Source organism: Pogonomyrmex barbatus, unplaced genomic scaffold (genome assembly GCF_055798465.1).
Source record: "Pogonomyrmex barbatus isolate J1 unplaced genomic scaffold, ASM5579846v1 scaffold80, whole genome shotgun sequence".
Lineage (NCBI taxonomy): Eukaryota > Metazoa > Arthropoda > Insecta > Hymenoptera > Formicidae > Pogonomyrmex > Pogonomyrmex barbatus.
Window position 1 is genome coordinate 4,745 of NW_028297183.1, and position 11,448 is coordinate 16,192.

At 41.3% G+C, this 11,448-nt stretch overlaps 1 protein-coding gene across 1 annotated transcript; it reads right to left on the reverse strand.

Annotated features, from left to right (window-relative positions):
• Positions 1 to 5,870: 5,870 nt before the first annotated feature.
• Positions 5,871 to 6,870, reverse strand: LOC112552264 (uncharacterized). Its single transcript, XM_089084397.1, has one exon. The coding sequence runs from the start codon at positions 6,843 to 6,845 to the stop codon at positions 6,000 to 6,002; it is 846 nt and encodes a 281-aa protein (XP_088940523.1). The 5' UTR covers positions 6,846 to 6,870; the 3' UTR covers positions 5,871 to 5,999.
• Positions 6,871 to 11,448: the final 4,578 nt, after the last annotated feature.

Here is an 11,448-nt window from a genome sequence, read left to right on the forward strand (position 1 = left end):
GTGCGATAAGCAAGATGCTGTGAGAGAATACTTTTCGATGGGCCGCCACTCGAACGTCGATTGCTTCTATCTCTGTCAGACATATGCGAGGATACCTAAACATCTGATACGCGAACCTGCTGATTCTGTTCAAACAGGATGGTACCAACTTGAAACATGTTTACAACGATCACGTGAATACCGACATGTCATACGATGAATTCTGTGCGTTATGCCGCGATTGTTGGCAGCGCGAGTATGGATTTCTAGTGATAGATAAGGACAGTCCGCTTATCAATGGGCGATACAGAAAGGAATTTAATACGTTCGCGGTACCGTAACGTGATTAATCGATGTCGATACGTGGAGCAGGCAACATGGATAACACCAAAGATCGCGAGAAAATAGCGAAACAGATTGCGAAAACGAGCGATTCGATTCGCAAAAAATATCGCGCTTTAAAAATTGGTAAAATAGCTGAAGATACAGCGTTGGAGAAACGCTTCAAGCCCATCGTCGAACCTCTAAAACAGATTGTTGATAAAACCGAGGAATCTCAATCGATTGAAAGAGAAGCAAAGGATCTCGGTATTAAGAAAAAATAAAAACGTGAAGACAGCGATAACGACAACGATAATGATATTACTACTACTACTGACAAGGATTCATATTGGACGGATGTTGGATGGTTGAAATTAACGCCGCAGTCTAAAAAACAACGTACAACGAAAGAATTGAAAGCCGCGTCAGATTCACTCGTGTTCGAGTCTACACCGATACAACCATCGAAAGATGGTTCCATCCACCGAAAGAACCACCGCTGTTCCTGCAAAAGGAAGATGTTTTCGAAACAAAAGACGCCAGTGAACCGTCATTCGAAACAACCATCAAACAGAGTCTGCAAACGCAACAAGGTCGAGAAGCGTTGCATAATCAGCTGGGACCATTAGGGCAAAAGTACGTAAGTCCTCTTCTCGATGATAATGGAAAAAACGATACATTTGATCGCGTATACGGTGTTTATTTCGATAAAAACAGTGGTGCGATGCTTGGTGACAAGAAATTTGACGTTGACAAAAATGACTCCATAATCATAGACAATGTGAGATACAATGGTACACCAGGATTGTACGAATTGATCTTCAAGAGACTTCCCGATGACGCGGTTTTTACCGAGGATGATAAACAAATGTATAAAAGTATATTGTTAACAACAAATGCTCATAGACGTGGTCACAGCGCCCATAATCCCATCAAGGGCAATAGGAGATCCAAGTATATTAACATCATCGCTCCGCTCGTATCTACGTATGGAAGTAGCGAGCGTAAAAAGGGTGCAGGCGTGAGCAATATACCAGCCGCCATGAAGTTAAACGACAACAAGATCGATTACGTGCATTGGGACGATCCCAACGAACTGGTGGATCGACTCCGATTGCTCGACGCTTCGCACCGAGCTGGTAACAACGCTCACGACAACGAGATGCTGTCGATCATCGAGGAACTTCGCGAAGCCGGCATTATTATAAATTAATCGCGTATCGACGAAACGAGCCAGTCGATTAACGTCAGTGAAGAAAAAAACAATTTTAAATTGTATATTTTATTTACTATTAAATATCGTTGGAACATGCGATCCGATGGACGTGAAAAAAATGTTAGCTCCGAGAGGCGACGACTCGTTGAGGAATTGCACGCTCCGGCGAGGAGAAATTTTCCACGAAGACGTGTCATAATTCGGGGATACGACGATCTGTGGCAGGCGGACATCGTCGAGATGCGTCCGTACTCGAGTTTCAACAGAGGTCATCACTACATACTCACCGTCATCGATGCGTTGAGCAAGTACGCCTAGGCCGTACCGCTCAAGAGCAAGGTCGGAAGCGAGACGGCTAACGCTATCGCTAAGATAATTCGAGAGAGCGGAAGATGCCCGAGAAACTTGCAAACGGATATGGGAAAGGAATTTTACAATGCCGATGTGCAACAACTCTTGAAAAAACACAACGTTAATCATTATTCCACGTATACGGTGTTGAAGGCATCGATCGTCGAGCGATTCAATCGCACGCTTAAGAACGACATGTGGAAGATGTTTACACTCAATGGCACTTACAAGTGGGTCGACGCGCTACCGCGTCTCGTGTCAGATTACAACGCGCGCAAGCATCGCACTATCGGCATGCAACCCGTTGACGTAACTCCCGCGATCGCCAAAAGACTCTTGGGTACGGTATACAGCGCGATAAAGATCGCAGGTCCAGCAAAATTCAAAGTAGGCGAATCGATACACGTGAGCAAGTACAAGACAATTTTCGAAAAAGGTTACACGTCAAATTGGACCACCGAGGTGTTTAAGATCGTTAAAGTGCAACGTACTAATTCCATAACTTATCTGCTCGAGGATTATCGCGGAAAATCGGTCGCGGGCGCGTTCTACGAGCACGAATTGCATCGCGCGACTCATCCGGACGTGTATCTCGTGGAGAAAGTACTACGCAAGAAGGGAAACAAGGTTTACGTCAAGTGGCTGGGATTCGATAGATCGCATAACTCATGGATAAACAAAAGCAGTGTGATTTAATTCATTTTTCTTCTTTTTATAATGTATTAAAAAAATAAATATACACTGTATACATGTACACAAAGAGTTTTTATTATTTTTTTCTCCCATTACATTTTTTAAACTATACATATATGTAACTTACGAGAACATATGTAAAACTGCATGTATTATAAACAATATATGTATTAAGCCGAGTATACATTAAATAAATCGAAGAGAGAATTAAAGCTAATTCCTCAGCAAGCAGGATCTTGGTTGCTATTATAAATTATATATAAAATAAATTTGAACAACTAAATTTTATTGTAAAAACTACATATAAAAACTACAAAAAATACATACATCTATACTACATATATAACAGTATCGTATAAAACTACAAGAATACATACGTTCATACATACATAGATATGATACATAGGTACGTACATACATACGTGCATACATATAAACTATATAAAAAATATAAAAATATATGTACATTGTATAAACATGTATATATTACAATGGAATCCGCCAATGTCCCCACGGTAACGTCTCCGTCGAATCCGGTACGATGTATCGTTTGTCGTCGTACGGACTCAGAGCGATTTTCGACTCGGACACCGTGTATATTTGGTGTAGCTTGGATCTTATACACGACTGGCGACGAGTCATTTCGATCTCTTCGTTCAAGCACCGCGTATAATCGTCGAACGTTATTGTTCGCGTTACGACATTATTCTTTACACCTTTCACCTTTTTAATGTCTTTTCTGCCGTCCACCCTCACCGCGTACATCTTCGCTCTGAGTCCGACGAATTCCGTCATTATCGCACCGTTATTCTCATCCTTCATTAGACCGAGTACTTTTTTATTCGCGAGAGGCATCTCGTACGCGTTGTCCATCGGATAATCTCGTATCGAATCTAGCGATATCGCGTTTCATCGCCTCGTACGCATCATCGCACTCGATGTGGTACGAGACTGTCCGTGTCGGTGTACATGATCTTACATTTCTCGCGATACAACGGTGACATGTATTCGTGGTGAAATTCGTACAAGCAGATTTTCGATATGTCGAGTATACACATACCCACGTAAATCGGCTTGTTGAATTTTACCTCGAGTTTACGCAGTTCGACGGTGATTAAGTTTTCTGCAAAGACGCTGCGGCTGTGGAAATTTGGTTTCGCGATCATTGCCTCCGCGCCATACCGTCCGTCTCATTTGGCCAAAAGTTTAACGTCGACGTAATTGCGCACATTTTCCATTGTTTTACCGAATACCGCGTTGTTCATTAATTTGTACAAATTTTTCTCAAAATCATTTTTCGCGTATGTTCTAAAGTGTGTATTGAGTTCGATGTAATCGCGGAGCCAGGCGGATTGAGCAAATTGTAGTACGCGATATATCTTTGCGATACGAAGCGATACCATGGCGCGTACATTGCTGCAGGTTGCGATAATGGATGACGTACCGCTTCTTATCGTATAACGTCGCGAGAAGTTTATCCTGCCGCGTGCCGGGTAGTTTATGGCGCGTCGGACAGAAAGGTAGGTCAGTGTGTCGATAGTGTAAATGATGCGGATACTCGAGATCGACCTCGAGAATATAACCCGTAGTAGACGTAGACGAATCCGGAGCGATCGCGCTCGCGTCAAAGTTCTCAATGTCTTCCATCCATCGAAATTCGGCATAGGGCAGCGGTTGACACATCGCCCATCCGTACAGATTATTTACGTCAAAGTACATAAGGTATGATGACGGTTTCGACGGGTGGTACGAACGCATGTACTTGTTATTGGCCTGCGCGTATACGCTACCGGAACATTGATTGAGACTGCCGCGTATACCGCGTTCGATAAACATAACCATATTGATGTCGGTGAGCAACTCAAATTTTACGCGCGTATGTTTCAACATGGCGTCCCACGTGAAACCTGGCAATGTGTAGTAATGCGCGGGATCGAGTCCATAACTCGCGACGCAACTTTCGCGGAAATTTTCGAAAACGTCGGCCAATAACAAGACATCGGTCTTGAGATATAGATCGCTGTATTCGCCGAGCGTTCGGATGGAGAACCGCTGCCAGACGTTCGCGAGGTGCACGTAATCGTTCACCGACACCGTGTCACCGGTCAACGAGCTATAGAACGATTCGCGCGGTGGTAGGTGCGTGTCCTGCAGCTTGTCCGCGCGATCCACGTATTCGTACGGAAAGACACCTTTGCGCGTCAACAAATCAAAATTTTCGTTTGAGACCGTGGAAAATTCGGAACGTAAAATTTTTAATTTTTCTTTCGTTAGAAAAGATGCCAATTTATCAAGGCTGGTATTTAAAAATTTGTACGAATCTATAAACCGCAAGCGTACGCAATTTCGTGAATCTCTCGGTGGTATCTTTAACGTGTTTTGTAAACGAAATATATTTTTCTTTTGTTATCGGCAGCACGTCGATCCTGCCTTCGAACGCCGTAGCTATTTCCGTGATGATAAAGTGCGCGTCATAACCGGATAAGTTGTGAAATACTATGGGAATGCAATATGAATCTTTATAATTTAGATTACAATTTGAGTGCGCGGGACCACGGTAACGACCGGTAAGATGGCAATGATCGCGTACCCGCGTGTCGTCCGACGCAAATGATTTCTCGCAAATGTGACAACGCGTCGCGCTACGATATGCCTCCCACTGCTCTCTCGACAACGTTTCCATGGGGACATTCGCGGATAACAGAATTTTTACTTGATGCGCCAAATCTTCGAGTTGCCGAACGAACCACGCAACGCAATCTTCGTCGCGACGAAATCGATATACCGACGATATAACGCGTCGTCGTACGAGCATCGCACGTAGTATCCGATACTAAATATGCCTCGTGCTGCTGGTAGGTGTACGATGCGTCTTCCTTCTCTGCCGGTTCCGTTCGCCGTAGTACGCACTCCAAGTCCGCGTAAATGATGAATGGAAGTCGTTCGTGTGGTTCTTGAATTCGAGCCACTTGTCGTCCTCGCTCGGCAGTCGGATGGCGCAATCGTTCATCTTTTCGCAGTCCGTTGTATGTGACTGCAATCTTTCAGACGAACTGAAGTAATGTAGACATCTGCAAACGGAAAATATGATTTTTTAATAAACAATTTTATAAGAGAAATAATAAAATTTGTTAAAATACATACCGGTCGCAAAAGTATTTCTTGCATTTCTTCTTGTTTATTTGCGAGCTCACAAGGCGGGACAGATCTTTGATGTACGCAAAGTGCCCCGCGTTGTCGTCATGCGGATCCTGCACGTACAATAGATTTGCATGCTTCTCCATCTTCCTTGATGTCAGCCGTATCGGGAGAATCTCCTTTTCCTGATACCGTAGACGTTGATTGAGATGTCGTTGAGATGTTCGAACTTCTTAATTTGGTTCAACGTCATCGGAAACGTAATGTCTTGCAAATTTAACACCGTATAATGCGGGTACGACTATTCCCGATTTGTATTTCTTTCAGTCGGATGCAGAACCGCGACCACCGACCACGCAAAACACGCATTGTCATTGGATCGTACATTGATCACCGCTCGCTTTAACATAATTTCCCGCGGTAATTCGATGTAACATCCCGCGTGCATTGAATTATATTTGTTCACGTTTACAGTCAAATTTAGAATTCGCGACAACGCCCATCCACTGTCGCGTTCTTGGAATTCTTCGAGCGACGCCAACGTGGGTTCGATAACGTACTGCTTGTACCACTCGTCCAAATTTGACACTCGAAAGAGTTCACTATTTTTAGTATTTATATTTTTGTTCGCGCGTTTATCGCCCGTCACAAATTCGCCGTTAAATGCAGTGTTCACTTTCACACTATCGTGTCTTTGTACAATGTCTCGCACTCGCTCGAGCACTACACCAGTGTCTTCTAAAAATTGTCGCGGCTCGATATAGTCCACATTGATCACCGCACCAGTCAATATACAGCTTTCAAATGCCGTATCGATTTCTCGCCAAACGAGAGATCCATTGTCTCTACTGGTGCTCGCGTACTCACCGCCAACGTGCACGAAACGTCTTTCTAGTTGTACTTTTGCACCCGCGAGTCGCGCGATCCTCGCCACCACAGATTGTCTATTTGCAACGGTGAGTCGAGGATGCTTAACACGGCTAAGTTCCTCGAGTTGTTCGATGCACTCCTCACATCGTTGCAACCACGCGAAACACTCCACCAAAGTAGCGACTTGGCTGCACTGCTCCAGCAGCTCGCGTTCCACTCGCTCTAGGTGTTCCATATTGCAAAATCTTGATTCTTTTAAATTGTTGTACTGTCTCATCAAAACAATTTTACATTTTTTTACTTTCTTTTTTTCTTTTCTCTATAGCTGCTTTAACTCGAAGCCAGTATACAAAGCGTTGTATTTCCGACATGTCCGGAGATTGATGGGAATAGAACAATCATATATGATTATCCTCGCTTCTTGGAATTATCTCTGCTACTTTTTGCCGCGAGAGAGGTAGTAATATATTGTATGCGTGTCCTCTATAATGATAATATGTGCACGCTTCCAGAATTATTTCCGCTCTCTCAGAAGGAGCGGAGAAGCAGAGAGTCGAATTGTAGCGTCCCTTAACTCTTGGACGAGGAATCGGAAAATGGGGAGTTGAGGTATAGTGTCTCTTTATAAAATACACCGCCACGTTCACTGATAGATGAGAGATTGAATCCCATAACGGAGAACTTGTTAATTCTTCCAATGACCTTTCCATATTGTTTTTATATCACATCACACTCTTCCACTTGCATATGACTCGTTCACAATGTTGTCTTTTTTTCAATTTGTGCAAATTGGACACATGTTGCATGGCATTATTATACAGACGGACTGTTGGCAATTGAAGCAAAATCGGCTGTTTAGCGCATTGAGAGTATCTATCTCGTGTTTCCTAACGGCAATACTCCAATGTCAGTGTCCGCCAGACGAACCATGCATTCGGCACACAGAGTTAGTGCATCACCCGTTGAATAATAAAATTGTATTGAATAATACTTTTTATTATTATTCAACGCAAGGAGTTCCGAACGAGTGACAATTTTTTCTGCATAATCCGTAAGGTCATCACTTTGATCACTTACGTAATTGCTATCGTCAGACAATGCGTGCTCTTCGTCTTCAATATCAATGTCAATATTGTCAATCTCTATTTCTTCTTCATTTTCAAACACTTCGTCCACTATATCCACAAAGTCTTTCTCCATATCCATATTAAACACATTTTCTATATTCAACACATTATCCATTTTCACCGTCACCTATTTTTTTCACACACATTAGACTTCCATCTACTGTGATCCTGCACACCCCATGACCCATTATATATCATCGACAATTTCTTTGTTTAAATCGGAACATCATCATCATAGGTCTCCCCAATTTGTTTATAGCAGCCGGAGTATCGGCGCTTCTCTTGACACGCCGCGACACGTACGCCGATTTCGGCGAAAAAAACCATCATAAGTCTCTCTGATTTGTTTATAGTAACCGAAGTATCGACGCTTCTCTTGACACGCCGCGACACGTACGTCGATTTCTACGAAGAGCTATCTTTTCACGGGCTCTTCCTAGAAAACAAAATTTGAACGTCATCGTGCTCCTTTGCGAACATGTCGCTACATGTTTAATTGCAACAATGAAATTCCTAGAAAAAAGGGGGAGGGGAAAGGTGGGGAGATTAACGGTTTGCCATGTCAAAAAATTTACGCGATCAGTCCTCTTCCATCGAACGATCTGCACGACAAAAAAGATACTCCGCTCCTCCATCGAACAACACGCAATGTATTCCGCCAAAGGAAACAGTGCACCGTACAATGGCGAAAAACAAAAGAAGGAATGTAACGCGTAAGTTTCACCTGCATTTTTTTAATTTTTTTCTCTTTTTTTCAATATTGTGCAGTATTATATATTTAATTTCCACAGTATTTCGGTGGAGCGTCGCGCGGTGCGATACTGAGCAGACGTTACACTCTGACGGCCATGGGTTACAAATTTCTGGAAATTGGAATCAAGGTTGGTCCACCGAGCTACGTGGAGATCGCTCTGGGAGATCATCGGGGACAGGAATTGATACTGTCTTTCGAAACGTGGAAGGGACTCTACGAGCAGCGATGGAATATCTATAAATTGCTGCTAAACGATTACAAAGACAATTTTATAAACATCGGACCGTTAACCGTCAGAATTTGTCTGATGAACGACGTTACACTCGTATGTCTTGAATCTTTGAACGTACGCGTAACGATCGAATCGACGTCGAATGTTTGCTCTGAATGAATGTATCGATGTGACGTTCGATCGACTCGTCAGATTCGTCGATACGATCGATACCAAGTATACGCGATTCTTCAACATCGCGTCTGTTGTAACAGATCCCGAGGAAGTGCCGAACGCGATACGCGATTGCGATATCTTCGATAGACGTCAACTCGTCGATTGCGAGCTGTTAGCTTTAGTTCTTAGTGTATAAGAAAAACACATGTGAATAAAAAAAATTTCACACTTAAAAATGTATTCAATTTGTTTAAAAATATAAACATATATAATATGCAAAAAACATGTATTTCTTTCATTTCTTTCTCCCCCACCATAAAATAATTAGAAAAATAACATTCTCCATAAGAGAGAGAGAGCCGCAACGGAAGAGATAATAGATATATACGAGAGAGAGAGATATTTATTTTTTACTCGGCGGCGGTGGCGGCGGGCGCGGTGGCGGCGGCGGCGGCGGCGGCTCCCCCCCTTCTCCCTCTGACGTCATGTCCACGCGTCCAATTTTTTATATCATCTTCGTTATTTATCTTTTGGTAATTATTTATCACGGTGCTCTAAAGGCATCAATCGTCGATTCAATCGCACGCTGTTTACATTCAATGGCACTGGATCGCCCAACACGCGCCGTCCCCCCCTCCTCTCTCCCCGGAGCTCCTCGGTTGCGCACAGTTCCCCTCGCACACCCGCACCTCAACGCTTCTGAGTTAGAACCCGCCTTATATTCCTACTCATGCACCGTGCGATCATCGGTCTTCGACGCACAGTGCATGGAGCGCGAAAGAGTACGATAATATTTTTATTTCCTTTTCATACGCGTCGTGAGTGCAAAAAAGTACAATGATATTCCTATTCTCTATTCACGGCGCTTTAGTGCCAGAGAGTAGGATGATATTTCTATTCTTTTCGGCTAACCCAATGTTGCCGAGCGCCGAGCGCACATGTACGTGCCTCGTCTTGTGTATACGCCTATGTATGGTATACGCTTGTGTATGTGTGTACACCTCGCATCGGCCTATATTGCAGCGGCCGATTTCGAGAAATAAATTTATCTGAAATAAATTTGATGTGCGATAGTAAACAAGAGAATGAATTATATATGTAATAATGTAATAAAGTAACGCTCGGAATTAGTTGAACATTTCGGTCCGATTTCGAAGGCGACACCTACACTTCCCTCATTACCGCTCGAGTCTCAGCGGTCGAGTCGCCGAGCTGTGCCTCAGGAGCGTCGCTCTGTGAGAAACATGCTCGTATATCTTTCGCCTCAAACTGTCACTTAGATATCTTCTTTGCTAAATTATTTTTATTTTTATAAATAAACAAAACGTTAAATTTTCTATTATTAATATAATATTATATTGTGCTTTATTTATGGGTGTTTTTTTTTTCAAACGTAATATCAAATATCTCAAAAAATATAAAAGATATGAAAAAACATTTCAGATAAAAGTTTTATAGCTTTGAGGAGGAAAGATGATAACATTATCAATTTCATTGTAAATAGCGCCACTTTCGAGATTCTTTTATTATTGCCCATTTTTTAAATCATGATACTTTTTGTCATGCAATATAATTCCTCTAATTATTCTGGAGATATAATATATTAGTATAGTAGTATATATTATATTTATTAGTATATATATTTAAATATATATATATATATATATAATATATATATATAATATAAATATAAAAATATTATATATATATAATATTAAGGCACAAATCAAAAAGTTACTAATTTACGAAATATTTTGCTTTTTTAGTTACTTTTTCGTCGTATTTTGACATAAAACATAAAATAAATTAATCATTTTTTGATAAACGTATCTTAGATATTTTTTTGCACAGAATAATGAGATAAATCAATTGGTGTAAAGTTTAAAAAGTATATATAATATATATATATATTATAATATATATATATATATATATATATATATTACATATTTGTAACGTCCAATTATATATAAATTAATTCATATTTTTTTAAAGATTACTATGATAAAAATTCATAAATATACAGCGCCATAACAATTTTGTAAAAATAAAAAAATTTATGTTATTAAAAATTTTTTACTCTAATTAAATTTATCAGTCGTATATTTCATATTGTAAGACAGATAAAAGACAGGAAAGTAAGAGTAGATAGTATTTCTTAACGGAGAGTGAATGGGGATCGAACTTGAGCTCTTCGCATGGCAAGTCTAATACGTTGCCACTCTACCAAAGAATTCTGTTGATGATTGTTTTGATTCTGATATTTCTGATGTATGCACGATTGAAATGGTTAATAAAACGTGCGTATACAGACATGTGCGAAAAGGACTATATTTTATTGCATTATTACATACACAATTTATTACATAGTTCTTTTTCTTATTTACTATCGCATGTTAAATTTATTTTTTAATAAATTTATGATAAATTTATTTCTCGAAATCGACCGCTGTAATATAGGATGATGCAAGACGTACACTCACGTACGCACGCGCTCACGCATACGCACCACACACACACACACACACACACACACACGCACGCACTGCACACGCACGCACGCACGCACGCACGCACGGCACGCACGCACGCACGCACGCACGCACGCACG

Coding starts and splice junctions, on each gene's coding strand:
- LOC112552264 (XM_089084397.1), bottom strand. CDS start 6,845: ATGAGACAGTACAACAATTTAAAAGAATCAAGATTTTGCAATATGGAA.